This window comes from Borostomias antarcticus (genome assembly GCF_949987555.1).
Source record: "Borostomias antarcticus genome assembly, chromosome: 9".
Lineage (NCBI taxonomy): Eukaryota > Metazoa > Chordata > Actinopteri > Stomiiformes > Stomiidae > Borostomias > Borostomias antarcticus.
This window is the reverse complement of record NC_140242.1, coordinates 26683945-26704505: the sequence shown is the minus strand read 5'-3', so window position 1 is coordinate 26704505 and position 20561 is coordinate 26683945. Positions and strand designations below refer to the sequence as shown.

The 20561-nt window shown below is 50.2% G+C and overlaps 1 protein-coding gene and 2 long non-coding RNA genes across 3 annotated transcripts in view; 2 read left to right on the top strand and 1 right to left on the bottom strand.

Moving 5' to 3' along the window:
* Positions 1 to 20561, top strand: part of myo10l3 (myosin X, like 3) — a gene marked incomplete at its 5' end in the record, with an annotated part of 90741 nt that overhangs the window by 24981 nt on the left and 45199 nt on the right. Inside the window, 3 exon segments of the mRNA XM_084442781.1 lie at positions 17536 to 17694; positions 19415 to 19602; positions 20304 to 20438. Of these exon segments, the coding sequence (XP_084298907.1) occupies positions 17536 to 17694; positions 19415 to 19602; positions 20304 to 20438 (482 nt within the window).
* Positions 3304 to 4632, top strand: LOC311312790. Its single transcript, XR_014630585.1, has 4 exons — positions 3304 to 3383; positions 3567 to 3685; positions 3785 to 3841; positions 3974 to 4632. It is a non-coding gene; the product is annotated as an uncharacterized lncRNA (long non-coding RNA).
* LOC311312789 lies at positions 6717 to 8063 on the bottom strand. Its single transcript, XR_014630584.1, has 4 exons — positions 7977 to 8063; positions 7675 to 7793; positions 7507 to 7563; positions 6717 to 7378 (listed from the first exon to the last, which is right to left on the bottom strand). It is a non-coding gene; the product is annotated as an uncharacterized lncRNA (long non-coding RNA).

Below are 20561 nucleotides of genomic sequence, written 5' to 3'. Positions count from 1 at the left end.
CTCATTAGTTGATGCACAAGCGACAGACTAGTCTTCCTGGGGTCCAAATTAAAATCAGCACAAACAAATAATGGTAACAACATTAACCGGTTAATTCATTAAAACACAGTACTATACATCAGATCACAGCAATTAAGGCACAGTACTATGGAAGTTATACTATTGTTAGCTCCGGCTACGTCGCACGGTGACGCCTAGAGACCTATAAATGGACAGACGTGTGGACGAGGACTGAGTGAGCAGGCTGGAGGACGCTGTGGGAACGGAGATCGCCTGCCAGTCACACACACAGCTGGGACGGACCAATAAAGATCACAGTTGGCCTAGATGTGTACATGTGACACACACAAACACACACACACACACACAAGCACTTATCCGCACGCACACACATTAAAAATGGATGTGCTTGTTTCAGAGAGGGCTGTGAAGGAAGCGGACGGTTTGTTTATACGTCGGAGGTGATCCACACCGGCGCTTTTTCCAGCGTGCCGTTCATCGCCTGTTGTGCTCGGACGAGGAAGGCGGCCATTTTGTTTGTCCGGCCCTCACCTGGCTGTGTCTCCAACCCTCCTCGACACCGGTTTGAGGCTGGTGCACAGGCCTCAGAGAACATCTGATAACAGACACACACACACGCACACACACACGCACACACACACACACGCACACGCAAACAGCTGATTCTCTCTACTCAGTTCACCGGTTCGTCCAGTTCGGGACTGGATTCCATGTCCTCCATTATGGTGACCTTTGACCTGGAAGGGAGGACTTCCTGCTGTGTCTCTGCTCTGGAATCCTGGGAAAGGAATGACTCACACATTCCTGTCATCCTTTCACACTTTCTTCATCGCACAGTGATTAAATCATTTCTGGACCTCAAGGGTCTTTATTGGCCACATGTGACAAACAGAAACACACATGAGTGAGGGGCAGCACACACACACACACACACACACACATCCTCAGTGATTACTGGTGGAATTTGACAAACACAAACACACGTGAGTGAGGGGCGACACGGCACACACAACACACACACACACACTCACAACACACACACACACACACACTCAAACACACACACACCACACACTCACACACACACACACATCCTCAGTGATTACTGGTGGAATTTGCCCTCTGCATTTCTCCCATCCAATCCGTCCTCCACGAGCACTGGAGCAAATTCCACACAGAAAGTCCCGGGAGACCTTCTTGCTGTGAGGCGACAGTACTGTCCTGCGCCACCGTGCTGCAAGTGATCGATTTGGGGACTTAGTGTCCTGCTCAAGGACAACTCAGCACACTGCCGGGAGCTGGGATCGAACCGGCGACCTTCAGATCCCCTGCCAGCCGCTCTACCTCCCGAGCTACGTGACGATATCGTCTAAAACAGTCATAAACATTGACTCAAATACATAAACATGTATTTGCCTTTGCAGTATTCTGACAGTGGAACCCGAGAGAATTGGTTAAACTCACACCTCAGTATCAATTCTTCTAAGTGCTACGGTAGCTTTTAGTGAGGGTCAAGCGATGGCGACACACACCCTCCTGTGCTCTGTAATGGCGTCTGTGCACTGATGTGACACAAACATGATGTCACCCTTCCCTCTGAACGCCAGTGCGTGCTGATGATATTATGGGATGGATAATGAAGAGGGTTCCATTAGCCTGGAGCAGATCAGGTGTTGGACACAATGTTGTTCATCACTTTGATGCTGATGTATTGAACGGCTATAAGGTTATCAGGCAGATGTCATCGGCTACACGTGAAAAGCCTGCGTCTGGATTTATGTCTCCCCCGTCGCTGTCCGACCCTGGGGAATCAGCGGGGTGGAGGGGCGGGGCTAGGGAGGCGGGGCTAGTGAGGCGGAGTTAGGGAGGCGGGGTTAGGGAGGCGGGGTTAGTGAGGCGGAGTTAGTGAGGCGGAGTTAGGGAGGCGGGGTTAGAGAGGCGGAGTTAGGGAGGCGGGGTTAGAGAGGTGGGGTTAGTGAGGCGGAGTTAGGGAGGCGGGGTTAGGGAGGCGGAGTTAGGGATGCGGGGTTAGGGAGGCGGGGTTAGAGAGGCGGGGCTAGTGAGGCGGGGCTATGGAGGCGGGGTTAGAGAGGCGGGGCTAGGGAGGCGGGGCTAGGGAGGTGGGGTTAGGGACGGCTAGCTAGGGCGGGGTGTGTATAGCGTGTGCTTAGATGACATCACTCTGTGTGTCAGTGGGCTGTCTCCCTGTCCCCAGAGGGTTCAGTCCCACACACACACACACACACACACACACACTGACCCAGGGAGGAGTGCTATGGGGGGTGGGAAGTGCCACGTTTAGCAGGCCTGTTGTGAGTGTGCGTGTGTGTGTGTGTGCGTGTGTGCGTCTATAGACGCACACACGCACACACACACACACGCACACTCACACGCACACCTTATCCTTGCAAAGAAAAAGTTAGGGAATCAGCCAATCAGATCGCTGGGATTTGCATATATCTTTAGCAAAGATAAGGTGTGCGTGTGAGTGTGTGTGTGTGTGTGTGTGTTTGAGTGCGTCTATGTGGAACTTAGTGAAAAATTAGACGCACACACACACACACAGACGCACACACACGTTCATTCATTTGTTCGTTTACTCCAGTGTGTGGAATGTGCCACGTTACGTTAATTGCGTTGAGCGTGTGTGTGTGTGCGTGTGTGTGTGTGTGTGTGTGCTAAGCTAGTTAGCAAGATGGCTGCGCGTGACGTAGGCTACTGACGTAATCGACGTTTCGTTAATTGCGTTGAGCGTGTGTGTGTGTGTGTGTGTGTGTGTGCTAAGCTAGTTAGCAAGATGGCTGCGCGTGACGTACTGACGTAATCGGCCGCGCTGCGTGCGACGTCATCTGCGTGCGTTCCAGCTGGACAAATACATCCATGAGCTGGACACAACAAGCGAATTTCCGTCTTCCCAACAAAAGTTAAACAGGTAATGCTTACTACAAATATAGCCTACAGACAATCCTAATTATATATCCTTGCTAGTTAGTGTATACTGTAACATGGCGAGACTTTGCATTTGAACTTGGATGTTTAGCTAACTAGCTAACTAACTCTTCTGTGAGCTCAAGCTAGTTGGTGAGCTCAAGCTAGTTGATATGTTTAGAGATCCGTTTGGCAGCTGACGTTAGCTCATTTATTGTTGTCCATCTGTCGCTTGACTTTTGACTCTTAGCTTATTATGTAAACAAAGACGCGGCTAGACGCTCACGTTAGACTACAGTACAGTATATTTCTATATTTACATTTATGAAGTGCTGTACCGTACATTTCAGGCCATGGCTATTCTGAGTGACTCTGAAGTGACCATCCTGTGAGTAAACAGGCCTACACCTGGAAACATGCCGTGATCGTTTAAGGTAAAATTATATAGCAATGACTGTACCTGTGTTACCCTGTGACACAATGTACTATTGAGCTCATGGGACTAGATATTACAGCAATCTCTAAGAAATGGCTAACGTTACCTACAGTGTCACCCTGTCTGACCCAGTGAGCCTGTGCGCCACTGACTGACTGACCCCCTGCCTCCCTCCGCTCAGGGAAAATGCCAGCAGCACTTCAGACCTGTGGAGCTTCCTGGACATCCCACGCTCGCGCCTGGTCAAGTACACACTGTTGCTGCGTGAGATCCTCCGACGTGGCCGGCCTGGAGCAAGCGGTGAGCTCACACACACACTGCAGGGCTGTGTCCTTAACAGTAATACTTAATCCACGCCGCGGTCTATAACTGCATCCCTCTGTGTGTGTGTATGTCCAGATCGTCATCATCCAGGGCGTGCTCTGCCATGGCCAGCTATGCAGCAAGAACGGACAGGTGAGCAGAGCGCGTGCACACACACACACACACACACACACACAACACAGACCGGATCAGATGAGGTTTATTGTACCTAATCTAAGGCTGGTTTATTGACCTGTCTACTCTTCTCTTCCTCTCCCCCCACAGCCAAGAACATCCCAGTCCCACCCACACCCTGCAGGTCAACTACATCCCCGACCTGAGCCTGCTACAAGCGCCGCTCCTTCACCGTCTCCGCCATCGTCCACATGGAGGAGGCTGATGAGAACTGCCCCCAGCTCCCCCTGCGGGGATGAGACCCCCAGCCCCGCCTCCTCGCCGTCTCCCTCCCCCTCCGTCTCCTCATCATCATCATCATCGGCATCATCATCATCATCTCCGAACTCTCCTCCCCCTCCTCTCATAAAACAGATACAGAATACTTTATTTATCCCCGAGGGGCAATTCAGTTTCCACATGTTAAAAGCCGACATACACATACACACTCATCACTCGTACAAATTACAACACACAGAGATTCAGAACCAGGTTCACGGTTGTGCAAGAGAGACTATGCGATGAGGAGACAAAACGGACTCCTGAGCGGACGTGTTTGATAGCGGGGACAGGAGAGCTGACTGTGTTGTCTCTCCTTGTGGGACTTTTATTTTTTTATTTTTGTGTCTCAACATGTCTATTATTACAGCAGTGTTCTGTGTTACTGTCCTCATTGGCAGCTATTTACTTCAGGTGCAGTATTCTGCATGGCCCTCTCTCAGGGTCCTGCTATTAGGGAAACATTAAACCTTGTTGCATTTACTGCAGTTGAACGCATGAAATAAAAGGCAACCGCATTCCATTTTATGACTTTTCATTGTTATAGTTCAGAACATACTCACTCAGAGATGAGACAGGTGGGACCTGATCATATTCGTACAGGGCTGTGTTGATTTTCTCTATATAGTGTTCCTAAGACTTATTATTATTATTGTTGTTATGAATAATAACAATAAAAAATATAATTTTCATCATCACTGGAACACATTACATGAACATGTATGACAGTAAAAGCTGATCTTTAACTTTGCTTAGTCAAGTCAAACTTTATTTATATAGCGCATTTCATACACAGAGGCAACGATGCGCTTAACAAGAGGTATAGGCTAACCCCTCAGGGTCTCAAGTTACGAACCTGTCAAACACAGATGTCTCTGCCACCCAAGGTACTTCATCAGACCTGGCCACACTGCAGACCTATTTTAATATGCCCACGATATCTCCAGAGGTAATGTGATATGCAAGGTGCATGGTTAGAGGAAGATACTGTGTAACACCCATGTCCCCATAGGGAGGATGTGGTATGCAAAGTCATGGTTGATATGGACAGACTTTGTCTAAACTTTTGTTAGGCTGGCAAGCCTACCTTGTGTAACTCTTTGTTAAAATAGGGCTGATGTATCATTCCAGTATAGATATTAGGCGAGAGGGGGTAGGGAATGAGACTCACAGATTTGCAGTGAACTAACAATAAGGTTGAAATCATGATGATTCATGTTAAGGATGAAACGCCATATTTCGTTATGTTAGAACTCCTTAGTAGTACAGTAGTGGTGATGATTTGTTGAATTTGCTGTATGGTAAATGGGTGGAGACAGGTAGGACTACAGATTAGAATAAAAGTTCTTAACACATAGAGGGAAGTTGGAATTTTAACGGACAGCCGACCTGATTAAATGGAGTTCCCCAGCACTGCCTCAGGACGCCAGAAAATTGAAGGAGACTGAATTTTTGCCTTTTTAACAGCTGAGCAAGTTTTGGGTTGAGATGCTATGACCTCGATGCCTGCATGGTAGAGGGGTATCAGACCGCCAGCCTGGGCGTCCTGGGGCACGTCTGATACTGGGCACAGCCCTCTGGAACCAGGGAGAGCAGAAGCAGTCTGCTTCCCCTGTCAGCAAAGACATATTACCGAACGGGCCTACCAGGCCCAGGGGCCCAAGAGCTCAGGGGGCCCTTCGCATTTCTTGTATCTTTAAAGGGCTTAGCCATTCATGTCAATAACACAGCCCCAAAAATCCTGCTGAAAAACTGAAGCCACAAATCAGAAGAAAGAAACCATCATGATACGTTTTAAATGAGTGTTTATCTATAGAACTTTAGATGGGCTGAGTACTCATGGGCCCTTCAATTATTTTGGGAGAAATCCAAAAACCAAATCCTCCGCACAGAGTTGAGGTCCCTCGAGTCAAAGCTGAGCTGGGTGAAGCTTCTTTTATTGTGAGTTTTCGATAAATGACGTGGGTGGGGGGCCCTTTATGTGTCTGTGCCCAGGGGCCCATCATTTCATAATCCGTCTATGCCTGTGGGCGTGAGGAGCTACTAGCTGAAATCATGTTGAGCACTCGAGCAAACTGCATCAGATAGAAGGATGACCCCTGCCACTCATCATGAGACTAGACGCTGTAAGAAAAATGCACAATACCTCTTCTAAGGTACCCATTCCCAAGCATATTATCTCAAGCTTGTAGTAGACAATCATAGCAGCTTATCAAACTACAGTGCAGCTGGTGGAGTCCAGTGCTCCCTGTAGGAGTTAGGTGTTGAAGGTTTGTAGCCACAACAAAATGCGCTATATAAATAAAGTTTGACTTGACTAAAGATCAGATTTACTGTCAGAAATGTTCATGTAATGTGTTCCAGTGATGATGACAATAATATTTTTTATTGTTATTATTCATAATAACAACAATAAATAATAATAAGTCTTAAGAACACTATATAGAGAAAATCAACACAGCCCTGTACGAATATGATCAGGTCCCACCTGTCTCATCTCTGAGTGAGTATGTTCTGAACTATAACAATGAAAAGTCATAAAATGGAATGCGGTTGCCTTTTATTTCATGCGTTCAACTGCAGTAAATGCAACAAGGTTTAATGTTTCCCTAATAGCAGGACCCTGAGAGAGGGCCATGCAGAATACTGCACCTGAAGTAAATAGCTGCCAATGAGGACAGTAACACAGAACACTGCTGTAATAATAGACATGTTGAGACACAAAAATAAAAAAATAAAAGTCCCACAAGGAGAGACAACACAGTCAGCTCTCCTGTCCCCGCTATCAAACACGTCCGCTCAGGAGTCCGTTTTGTCTCCTCATCGCATAGTCTCTCTTGCACAACCGTGAACCTGGTTCTGAATCTCTGTGTGTTGTAATTTGTACGAGTGATGAGTGTGTATGTGTATGTCGGCTTTTAACATGTGGAAACTGAATTGCCCCTCGGGGATAAATAAAGTATTCTGTATCTGTTTTATGAGAGGAGGGGGAGGAGAGTTCGGAGATGATGATGATGATGATGCCGATGATGATGATGATGAGGAGACGGAGGGGGAGGGAGACGGCGAGGAGGCGGGGCTGGGGGTCTCATCCCCGCAGGGGGAGCTGGGGGCAGTTCTCATCAGCCTCCTCCATGTGGACGATGGCGGAGACGGTGAAGGAGCGGCGCTTGTAGCAGGGTCAGGTCGGGGACGTAGTTGACCTGCAGGGTGTGGGTGGGACTGGGATGTTCTTGGCTGTGGGGGGAGAGGAAGAGAAGAGTAGACAGGTCAATAAACCAGCCTTAGATTAGGTACAATAAACCTCATCTGATCCGGTCTGTGTTGTGTGTGTGTGTGTGTGTGTGTGCACGCGCTCTGCTCACCTGTCCGTTCTTGCTGCATAGCTGGCCATGGCAGAGCACGCCCTGGATGATGACGATCTGGACACACACACACACACACACAGAGGGATGCGGTTATAGACCGCGGCGTGGATTAAGTATTACTGTTAAGGACACAGCTCTGCAGTGTGTGTGTGCGTGTGAGCTCACCGCTTGCTCCAGGCCGGCCACGTCGGAGGATCTCACGCAGCAACAGTGTGTACTTGACCAGGCGCGAGCGTGGGATGTCCAGGAAGCTCCACAGGTCTGAAGTGCTGCTGGCATTTTCCCTGAGCGGAGGGAGGCAGGGGGTCAGTCAGTCAGTGGCGCACAGGCTCACTGGGTCAGACAGGGTGACACTGTAGGTAACGTTAGCCATTTCTTAGAGATTGTTGTAATATCTAGTCCCATGAGCTCAATAGTACATTGTGTCACAGGGTAACACAGGTACAGTCATTGCTATATAATTTTACCTTAAACGATCACGGCATGTTTCCAGGTGTAGGCCTGTTTAACCTCACAGGATGGTCACTTCAGAGTCACTCAGAATAGCCATGGCCTGAAATGTACGGTACAGCACTTCATAAATGTAAATATAGAAATATACTGTACTGTAGTCTAACGTGAGCGTCTAGCCGCGTCTTTGTTTACATAATAAGCTAAGAGTCAAAAGTCAAGCGACAGATGGACAACAATAAATGAGCTAACGTCAGCTGCCAAACGGATCTCTAAACATATCAACTAGCTTGAGCTCACCAACTAGCTTGAGCTCACAGAAGAGTTAGTTAGCTAGTTAGCTAAACATCCAAGTTCAAATGCAAAGTCTCGCCATGTTACAGTATACACTAACTAGCAAGGATATATAATTAGGATTGTCTGTAGGCTATATTTGTAGTAAGCATTACCTGTTTAACTTTTGTTGGGAAGACGGAAATTCGCTTGTTGTGTCCAGCTCATGGATGTATTTGTCCAGCTGGAACGCACGCAGATGACGTCGCACGCAGCGCGGCCGATTACGTCAGTACGTCACGCGCAGCCATCTTGCTAACTAGCTTAGCACACACACACACACACACACACACACGCTCAACGCAATTAACGAAACGTCGATTACGTCAGTAGCCTACGTCACGCGCAGCCATCTTGCTAACTAGCTTAGCACACACACACACACACACACGCACACACACACACGCTCAACGCAATTAACGTAACGTGGCACATTCCACACACTGGAGTAAACGAACAAATGAATGAACGTGTGTGTGCGTCTGTGTGTGTGTGTGTGCGTCTAATTTTTCACTAAGTTCCACATAGACGCACTCAAACACACACACACACACACACACTCACACGCACACCTTATCTTTGCTAAAGATATATGCAAATCCCAGCGATCTGATTGGCTGATTCCCTAACTTTTTCTTTGCAAGGATAAGGTGTGCGTGTGAGTGTGCGTGTGTGTGTGTGTGCGTGTGTGCGTCTATAGACGCACACACGCACACACACACACACGCACACTCACAACAGGCCTGCTAAACGTGGCACTTCCCACCCCCCATAGAGTGCTTCCTTATCATTCTGTTATCCGAGTGTGTGTGTGTGTGTGTGTGTGTGTGTGTGTGTGTGTTCGTGTGTGTGTGTATTATCTGAGTGTTCGCCCTCTAATGGTTGTAATGGACTCATAGTTGAAGCCAGTGATGCACCCACAGAGACGCACATTTTCCAGACATGGATCAAATCGTGTTTAGGGCGTCTGACTGATAGAGACTATCCTGGCTGTGTTTAGGGCGTCTGACTCTGATAGAGACTATCCTGGCTGTGTTTAGGGCGTCTGACTCTGATAGAGACTATCCTGGCTGTGTTTAGGGCGTCTGACTGATAGAGACTATCCTGGCTGTGTTTAGGGCGTCTGACTGATAGAGACTATCCTGGCTGTGTTTATGGCATCTGACTGATAGAGACTATCCTGGCTGTGTTTAGGGGGTCTGACTGATAGAGACTATCCTGGCTGTGTTTAGGGGGTCTGACTGATAGAGACTATCCTGGCTGTGTTTAGGGCGTCTGACTCTGATAGAGACTATCCTGGCTGTGTTTAGGGCGTCTGACTGATAGAGACTATCCTGGCTGTGTTTAGGGCGCCTGACTGATAGAGACTATCCTGGCTGTGTTTAGGGGGTCTGACTCTGATAGAGACTATCCTGGCTGTGTTTAGGGCGTCTGACTCTGATAGAGACTATCCTGGCTGTGTTTAGGGCGTCTGACTGATGGAGACTATCCTGGCTGTGTTTAGGGCGTCTGACTCTGATAGAGACTATCCTGGCTGTGTTTAGGGCGTCTGACTCTGATAGAGACTATCCTGGCTGTGTTTAGGGCGTCTGACTCTGATAGAGACTATCCTGGCTGTGTTTAGGGCGTCTGACTCTGATAGAGACTATCCTGGCTGTGTTTAGGGCGTCTGACTGATAGAGACTATCCTGGCTGTGTTTATGGCATCTGACTGATAGAGACTATCCTGGCTGTGTTTAGGGGGTCTGACTGATAGAGACTATCCTGGCTGTGTTTAGGGGGTCTGACTGATAGAGACTATCCTGGCTGTGTTTAGGGCGTCTGACTCTGATAGAGACTATCCTGGCTGTGTTTAGGGCGTCTGACTCTGATAGAGACTATCCTGGCTGTGTTTAGGGCGTCTGACTGATAGAGACTATGCTGGCTGTGTTTAGGGCGCCTGACTGATAGAGACTATCCTGGCTGTGTTTAGGGGGTCTGACTCTGATAGAGACTATCCTGGCTGTGTTTAGGGCGTCTGACTCTGATAGAGACTATCCTGGCTGTGTTTAGGGCGTCTGACTGATGGAGACTATCCTGGCTGTGTTTAGGGCGTCTGACTCTGATAGAGACTATCCTGGCTGTGTTTAGGGCGTCTGACTCTGATAGAGACTATCCTGGCTGTGTTTAGGGCGTCTGACTCTGATAGAGACTATCCTGGCTGTGTTTATGGCGTCTGACTGATAGAGACTATCCTGGCTGTGTTTAGGGCGTCTGACTCTGATAGAGACTATCCTGGCTGTGTTTAGGGGGTCTGACTGATAGAGACTATCCTGGCTGTGTTTAGGGCGTCTGACTGATAGAGACTATCCTGGCTGTGTTTAGGGCATCTGACTGATAGAGACTATCCTGGCTGTGTTTAGGGCGTCTGACTGATAGAGACTATCCTGGCTGTGTTTAGGGCGTCTGACTGATAGAGACTATCCTGGCTGTGTTTAGGGCGTCTGACTGATAGAGACTATCCTGGCTGTGTTTAGGGCGTCTGACTCTTGATAGAGACTATCCTGGCTGTGTTTAGGGCGTCTGACTGATGGAGACTATCCTGGCTGTGTTTAGGGCGTCTGACTGATAGAGACTACCCTGGCTGTGTTTAGGGCATCTGACTGATAGAGACTATCCTGGCTGTGTTTAGGGCGTCTGACTGATAGAGACTATCCTGGCTGCTGTGTTTGGGGCGTCTGACTCTGATAGAGACTATCCTGGCTGTGTTTAGGGCGTCTGACTGATAGAGACTATCCTGGCTGTGTTTAGGGCGTCTGACTGATAGAGACTATCCTGGCTGTGTTTAGGGCGTCTGACTGATAGAGACTATCCTGGCTGTGTTTAGGGCGTCTGACTGATAGAGACTATCCTGGCTGTGTTTAGGGCGTCTGACTGATAGAGACTATCCTGGCTGCTGTGTTTAGGGCGTCTGACTCTGATAGAGACTATCCTGGCTGTGTTTAGGGCGTCTGACTGATAGAGACTATCCTGGCTGTGTTTAGGGCGTCTGACTGATAGAGACTATCCTGACTGTGTTTAGGGCGTCTGACTGATAGAGACTATCCTGGCTGTGTTTAGGGCGTCTGACTGATAGAGACTATCCTGGCTGTGTTTAGGGCGTCTGACTGATAGAGACTATCCTGGCTGTGTTTAGGGCGTCTGACTCTTGATAGAGACTATCCTGGCTGTGTTTAGGGCGTCTGACTGATGGAGACTATCCTGGCTGTGTTTAGGGCGTCTGACTGATAGAGACTACCCTGGCTGTGTTTAGGGCATCTGACTGATAGAGACTATCCTGGCTGTGTTTAGGGCGTCTGACTGATAGAGACTATCCTGGCTGCTGTGTTTAGGGGGTCTGACTGATAGAGACTATCCTGGCTGTGTTTAGGGCGTCTGACTCTGATAGAGACTATCCTGGCTGTGTTTAGGGCGTCTGACTCTGATAGAGACTATCCTGGCTGTGTTTAGGGCGTCTGACTGATAGAGACTATCCTGGCTGTGTTTAGGGCGCCTGACTGATAGAGACTATCCTGGCTGTGTTTAGGGGGTCTGACTCTGATAGAGACTATCCTGGCTGTGTTTAGGGCGTCTGACTCTGATAGAGACTATCCTGGCTGTGTTTAGGGCGTCTGACTGATGGAGACTATCCTGGCTGTGTTTAGGGCGTCTGACTCTGATAGAGACTATCCTGGCTGTGTTTAGGGCGTCTGACTCTGATAGAGACTATCCTGGCTGTGTTTAGGGCGTCTGACTCTGATAGAGACTATCCTGGCTGTGTTTATGGCGTCTGACTGATAGAGACTATCCTGGCTGTGTTTAGGGCGTCTGACTCTGATAGAGACTATCCTGGCTGTGTTTAGGGGGTCTGACTGATAGAGACTATCCTGGCTGTGTTTAGGGCGTCTGACTGATAGAGACTATCCTGGCTGTGTTTAGGGCATCTGACTGATAGAGACTATCCTGGCTGTGTTTAGGGCGTCTGACTGATAGAGACTATCCTGGCTGTGTTTAGGGCGTCTGACTGATAGAGACTATCCTGGCTGTGTTTAGGGCGTCTGACTGATAGAGACTATCCTGGCTGTGTTTAGGGCGTCTGACTCTTGATAGAGACTATCCTGGCTGTGTTTAGGGCGTCTGACTGATGGAGACTATCCTGGCTGTGTTTAGGGCGTCTGACTGATAGAGACTACCCTGGCTGTGTTTAGGGCATCTGACTGATAGAGACTATCCTGGCTGTGTTTAGGGCGTCTGACTGATAGAGACTATCCTGGCTGCTGTGTTTAGGGCGTCTGACTCTGATAGAGACTATCCTGGCTGTGTTTAGGGCGTCTGACTGATAGAGACTATCCTGGCTGTGTTTAGGGCGTCTGACTGATAGAGACTATCCTGGCTGTGTTTAGGGCGTCTGACTGATAGAGACTATCCTGGCTGTGTTTAGGGCGTCTGACTGATAGAGACTATCCTGGCTGTGTTTAGGGCGTCTGACTGATAGAGACTATCCTGGCTGCTGTGTTTAGGGCGTCTGACTCTGATAGAGACTATCCTGGCTGTGTTTAGGGCGTCTGACTGATAGAGACTATCCTGGCTGTGTTTAGGGCGTCTGACTGATAGAGACTATCCTGACTGTGTTTAGGGCGTCTGACTGATAGAGACTATCCTGGCTGTGTTTAGGGCGTCTGACTGATAGAGACTATCCTGGCTGTGTTTAGGGCGTCTGACTGATAGAGACTATCCTGGCTGTGTTTAGGGCGTCTGACTCTTGATAGAGACTATCCTGGCTGTGTTTAGGGCGTCTGACTGATGGAGACTATCCTGGCTGTGTATAGGGCGTCTGACTGATAGAGACTACCCTGGCTGTGTTTAGGGCATCTGACTGATAGAGACTATCCTGGCTGTGTTTAGGGCGTCTGACTGATAGAGACTATCCTGGCTGCTGTGTTTAGGGCGTCTGACTCTGATAGAGACTATCCTGGCTGTGTTATATCAAACACAACTCTCCTTTTACTGTCCCAAAGGATCCCTGTAGCTCGTGTGTGTGTGTGTGTTTATCTGTGTGTGTATGTGTGTGTTTATGAGTTTGTGTATGTGTGTGTGTGTGTGTGTGTGTGTGTGTATGCGTGTGTATGCTGACACAGCATCTGTGTGAAACCCAAGGCCGGCTCCCCACGGGGCCCCAGCAGGAAGAGCTGTCAGTGAAGCCTCTCATCTCAACCACGACCATAGCCTCCCCCCCCCCCCCCCCCTTCGGCTCATCGACCCACCATCACCGCTTCCCATCATGCACCACACACTGATGCAATCTCCCTCCATTCCACCACTTTGATCTCTGTCTGTCCCTCTCTCGCTCCCTGGACCCTACCCTAACTCTGTACCAACCCCCCCTAACTCTGTACCAATCCCCACTAACCCTGTACCAACCCCCCCTAACCCTGTACTAACCCCCACTTACCCTGTACCAACCCCCCCTAACCCTGTACTAACCCCCCCGACCCTGTAACAACCCCCCCTAACCCTGTACTAACCCCCCCGACCCTGTAACAACCCCCCCTAACCCTGTACCACCCCCCCCCAACCCTGTACCACCCCACCCTAACCCTGTATCAACCCCCCCTAACCCTGTACCAACCCCCCATAACCCTTTATCAACCCCCCCTAACCCTGTACCAACCTCCCCTAACCCTGTACCACCCCCCCTAACCCTGTACCAACCCCCCTAACCCTGTACCAACCCCCCTAACCCTGTACCACCCCCCCTAACCCTGTACCAACCCCCCCCTAACCCTGTACCAACCCCCCCGACCCTGTAACAACCCCCCCTAACCCTGTACCACCCCCCTACCCCTGTACCACCCCCCCCTAACCCTGTACCAACCCCCCCTAACCCTGTACCACCCCCCCCCCTAACCCTGTACCACCCCCCCCTAACCCTGTAACAACCCCCCTAACCCTGTACCAACCCCCCCTAACCCTGTACCACCCCCCCTAACCCTGTACCACCCCCCCTAACCCTGTACCAACCCCCCCTAACCCTGTACCAACCCCCCCTAACCCTGTACCAACCCCCCCCCTAACCCTGTACCACCCCCCCTAACCCTGTAACACCCCCCCCTAACCCTGTACCAACCCCCCCCCCTAACCCTGTACCACCCCCCCTAACCCTGTACCAACCCCCTAACCCTGTACCACCCCCCCTAACCCTGTACTAACCCCCCCTAACCCTGTACCAACCCCCCCTAACCCTGTACCAACCCCCCCTAACCCTGTAACAACCCCCCCCTAACCCTGTACCAACCCACCCCTAACTCTGTACCAACCCCCCCTAACCCTGTACCACCCCCCCTAACCCTGTACCAACCCCCCCTAACCCTGTACCACCCCCCCAAACCCTGTACCACCCCCCTAACCCTGTACCAACCCCCCCCTAACCCTGTACCACCCCCCCTAACCCTGTACCACCCCCCTAACCCCTTACCAACCCCCCCGACCCTGTAACAACCCCCCCTAACACTGTACCAACCCCCCCCTAACCCTGTACCAACCCCCCCTAACCCTGTACCAACCCCCCCTAACCCTGTACCAACCCCCCCCTAACCCTGTACCAACCCCCCCTAACCCTGTATCAACCCCCCCTAACCCTGTACCATCCCCCCTAACCCTGTACCACCCCCCTAACCCTGTACCAACCCCCCTAACCCCTTACCAACCCCCCCCTAACCCTGTACCAACCCCCCCTAACCCCTTACCAACCCCCCCCGACCCTGTAACAACCCCCCCTAACACTGTACCAACCCCCCCCTAACCCTGTACCAACCCCCCCTAACCCTGTACCAACCCCCCTAACCCTGTACCAACCCCCCCTAACCCTGTATCAACCCCCCCTAACCCTGTACCACCCCCCCTAACCCTGTACCACCCCCCTAACCCTGTACCAACCCCCCTAACCCCTTACCAACCCCCCCCTAACCCTGTACCAACCCCCCCTAACCCCTTACCAACCCCCCCCGACCCTGTAACAACCCCCCCTAACCCTGTACCAACCCCCCCGACCCTGTAACAACCCCCCCTAACCCTGTACCAACCCCCCCTAACCCTGTACCACCCCCCCTAACCCTGTACCAACCCCCCCACTTTCGTCCACGTACACGAGTTGCCGTGGAAACGGCGGCCGCAGATCAGGGTGACGAGACAAGAGGGTCAGAGAGATTCTAGGACACACACACACACACACACACACACACACACACACACACACACACACACATACTCACACAGATACTATGACATGCGCTCTCTGGAGGGCGCCAGTTCGCACACACACATACGCACACACACACACACACACACTTGGATGTGACAGTTGAAGATGGTCTGATTGTGTCGCCTTAGGGCACAACAATGGACAGAGTTCCTAGAAAGAGGACAGTTCATGTTAAAGTCGAGGGGGCGTGGCCTTCTCATCAGCCACCGCCCCCCTCCTCTGTCTGATTGGCCGTGCCGCAGGAATGTGTCATAGGCTCCTGGCTGCATATCTGATGAGACACAAATAAGACAGGAGCGCTAACAAATAGTCTTATTACAGCTTTCACTTATTGTCAATGCGCCATCTTGATTGGCGTCAGCAGCTGACGTCGATGACGTCGGGGTAGATTTTTTTTATCCCGAGTAAAATGGCGGAAATCGCTAGTTCAGGTGATGTATTGATGACGAGTTTGACGTGAAACCCAGTAATGTTGACGTCTCTGATACAAAAGGAACGCAGCGTGAGCAGGACGAGGGCAGAGAGGGAGGGACACATCAGTAGAACATGTCCCTGCTCGTCTGTCCAGGGACACATCACTAGAACATGTCCCTGCTCGTCTGTCCAGAGACACATCAGTAGAACATGTCCCTGCTCGTCTGTCCAGGGACACATCAGTAGAACATGTCCCTGCTCGTCTGTCCAGGGACACATCAGTAGAACATGTCCCTGCTCGTCTGTCCAGGGACACATCAGTAGAACATGTCCCTGCTCGTCTGTCCAGGGACACATCAGTAGAACATGTCCCTGCTCGTCTGTCCAGAGACACATCAGTAGAACATGTCCCTGCTCCTCGGTCCAGAGACACATCAGTAGAACATGTCCCTGCTCCTCGGTCCAGGGACACATCAGTAGAACATATCCCTGCTCCTCGGTCCAGAGACACATCAGTAGAACATGTCCCTCCTCGGTCCAGAGACACATCAGTAGAACATGTCCCTGCTCCTCGGTCCAGGGACACATCAGTAGAACATGTCCCTGCTCCTCGGTCCAGAGACACATCAGTAGAACATGTCCCTCCTCGGTCCAGAGACACATCAGTAGAACATGTCCCTGCTCCTCGGTCCAGGGACACATCAGTAGAACATGTCCCTGCCCCCCCTCGTTGAGCGTTGAGCTCTTAACAGTAGAGTGGGAGTGTAATGTAAAGGGAACTGGAAATGTGTCACACGACTCAATTGTGCTGCATATTTACAATGTGATATTTATATAATATTTGTTCATCCATTCCCAGCTCCTGGCTTACAGTAAGCCTTTTGGATGTGCGTACACTTCTCTTCAACTGTCTATTCCAAGCTTCACACATACCCCTCCCCTACACACACACTCCATCACATACCCCCCCCCGCCCCCCCCCACACACACACACACACTCGGAGCTTGCTGTGCGCCGTGTAGCATCAGCCAGACCCTGAGGCGTTCTGTGTTCCCAGGTTCTCCTCTCTGTGGGAACCCACCCGGGTGTCGTCCTCGGTTCTGCTCTGCCTGTTCTTCAGTCCCTGAGGCGTTCTGTGTTCCTGCTGGCCTCTGGCTGAGGGGGGGCAGCTGGAGGGAAAGTTTAGTATAGTATAGTATAGTATAGTATAGTATAGTATAGTATAGTATAGTATAGTATAGTATAGTGGAGATTTTAAGTGAGAGTTTAGTGGGAGTGCATTGGAAATAGAATAGATTTGATTGGTATCATATTTGATATTGATACGGTGTATTGTGCATCAGGTCCCTGACGTGTTATGTTATACTACTATTATATTTAGTTAGTGTGTCATCTGATCTGTGTGTGTGTGTGTGTGTGCCCCTGTGTGTGTGTGTGAACGCATTTGTGCATGTGTCTGTCTGTGTGTGTGTCTGTGTGTGCGTGTGCCTGTCTGTGTGTGTGCGCGTGCCTGTCTGTCTGTGTGTGTGTGTGTGTGTGTGTGTGTCAGGTGATGTACCTCCAGAGGGCCGAGCTGAGCAGGGAGAAGGTGTTGCCCAGGCAGCCCAGCAGTGTGTGGGGCGTGGAGGACATGTCCACTCTGGCAGAGCTCCACGAAGCAGCCATCTTGCACAACCTCTACCTGCGCTACCACAAAGACTGCATCTATGTAAGTATCCATCCATGTAGCACAACCTCTACCTGCGCTAGCAGAAACACTGCATCTATGTAAGTATCCATCCATGTAGCACAACCTCTACCTGCGCTAGCAGAAACACTGCATCTATGTAAGTATCCATCCATGTAGCACAACCTCTACCTGCGCTAGCAGAAACACTGCATCTATGTAAGTATCCATCCATGTAGCACAACCTCTACCTGCGCTAGCAGAAACACTGCATCTATGTAAGTAAGTATCCATCCATGTAGCACTGCCATCCAGCCTGGATATCTGGGACAGTCTCTTCTATACCACTCTGAAAATTCACCACCACAAACCTCCTGACAACACATCATATGAAGACATTTTGCCCGTATTCTGTTTTTCTGTAGCATTTAAGAAAATAATTCATGCTAAATGACTGTAATGTAATGTAATGTCTAAGGTGGAGACATTACATTACAGTCATTTAGAAGACACTTTTATCCAAAGCGACTAACAATAATTGCATTTAACGTAGGAAAAGCCAATGTACTACTACTTGCCAGAACTCACAAGTGTATCTTCTTTCTGAAACAAGTTACTAAGAGCATAATCTAGTGCTGAAGACAAAGAAGAAGAATAGCAATCTAAAATACAATAGGTGCTTAAGAGGGAGGATTGTTGTAGTATTTCTTGAAGAGATGATGGTTTTGAGCCTGCGATGAAAGATGGGCAGTGACTCTGCTGTCCTGACGTCAGTGGGCAGTTCATTCCACCACTGCGGGGTCAGGACAGAGAAGAGCCGTGACCGTGTCGATCGACCGCAGGGGCCTCGGAGTGACGGGGCAACCAGTGGCCCCGAGGTAGCAGAGCGTAGCGGTCGGGAGGGGGTGTAGGGTTTGACCATGGCCTGGAGGTAGGAGGGGGCTGTTCCTTTCATTGCCCTGTAGGCTAGCGGAAGAGTTTTAAACTGGATGCGAGCCGCTACAGGGAGTCAGTGTAGGGAACGGAGAAGGGAAGTTGTGTTTGAGAACTTGGGGTGGTTGAACACCAGGCGAGCAGCAGCTTTCTGGACAAGTTCGTCATGAGCGCACTGACAGAAACACTGACTGTCCTTCAGTAGGAATATAATCTCCTAGGTCATCACTCCAGGTTTTCTCTGGTCTATCTAAATGACATTACAACCTGTTGTCATTGAAAATCGAACGACCCACAAGCACACTTTAGCCAGGTCCTTCTCCAAACTGCGTTAGCTGAGCGGCGAAGATTGATGCCTAAAATAAGAACCACCTCCGGGTAAACCAGGCCACGCTGCACAGCTGAGATGTTCTCAGAGCGCTGCTGACCTTGGGTACGGAATGTGCTCACAGGGGACCCTCTGGGAAGCCATCTGTCACAGATGAGCAGTATTCTCGCTGAAGAAATGTTAAGCCTAGCTGGCTCTATATTCTGCACCAGTTAGTGTATGTATTACACATGGTGCTACCCTAATTGACATTATCCTTCTCCTCTCCTCTCCTCTCCTCTCCTCTCCTCTCCTCTCCTCTCCTCTCCTCTCCTCTCCTCTCCTCTCCTCTCCTCCCCTCTCCTCCCCTCTCCTCTCCTCTCCTCTCCTCTCCTCTCCTCTCCTCTCCTCTCCTCTCCTCTCCTCTCCTCTCCTCTCCTCTCCTCTCCTCTCCTCTCCTCTCCTCTCCTCCCCTCTCTTCCCCTCTCCTCCCCTCTCTTCTCCTCCTCTCCTCTCCTCCAGACTAATATCGGCAGTATCCTGGCAGCAGTGAACCCCTATAAGCAGATCCCAGGTCTGTATGACGGGGCAGCGGTAGAGCTGTACGGCCGCCACCACCAGGGGGAGCTGCCGCCCCACATCTTCGCCGTGGCCAACGAGTGCTACCGCTGCCTGTGGAAGAGACACGACAGCCAGTGTGTCCTCATCAGGTGAGGCCTTCAGTCTTTAACCAGACCAATGATCTTTTTTATTTTATTATATTTATTTTAACATTTATTTAGATGTATTAATGAGATTTATTAAGTACATCTCACTGAGACACAGGGTCTAATTTCTAAGACAAACGGCGGCAATACAACACAGAGTTACAGACAGACAGGACATTCGTTACAAAGACAAAATAGGACACAAACATTAAAATGATAAATGCAAAAGTGCCCAAGTAAACAGATTATACTAAGAGTCTCTGTATGACTGTTGGTAACTGGTGTAGCAGATTTTATAATATGTCATGCAACGTAATGTGATCTGAAGAATAAACTGCATTTGTCCACTGTTGTCTGTCTGTCTGACTGTCCCTGTCTCTCTCTGTCTCCCCCTACTCTCTCTCTCTCTCACCCACTGTCTCTCTCTCACTCTCTCTCCTTCTCACTCTCTCTCTCAAATCAAATCAAACTTTATTTTACTCTCTACTCATCTGCCTTTGTCCACTGTTGTCCGTCTGTCTGACTGTCCGTGCGTCTCTTTCTCTGTCTCCCCCTACTCTCTCTCTCTCTCTCACCCTCTGTCTCTCTCTCTCTCACCCTCTGTCTCTCTCTCACTCTCTCTCCTCCTCACTCTCTCTCTTTGTCTCTCAAATCAAATCAAACGTTATTGTCCTCTCTACCCCTCTGTCCTTCTCTGTCCGTAGTGGAGAGAGTGGGGCGGGGAAGACGGAGAGCACCAAGCTGCTGTTGAAGTTCCTGTCGGTGATGAGTCAGAACTCCGCGGGCACGCCCGCCGCGGAGAGAACCACGCGCGTGGAGCAGGCCATCGTACAGAGCAGGTACCACGACCACGACCACAACAGGACCGCAGCACGACCGCAATACGACCGTAATAGGACCACAGCACGACCGCAGTACGACCACAATAGGACCACAGCACAACCGCAGTACGACCACAATAG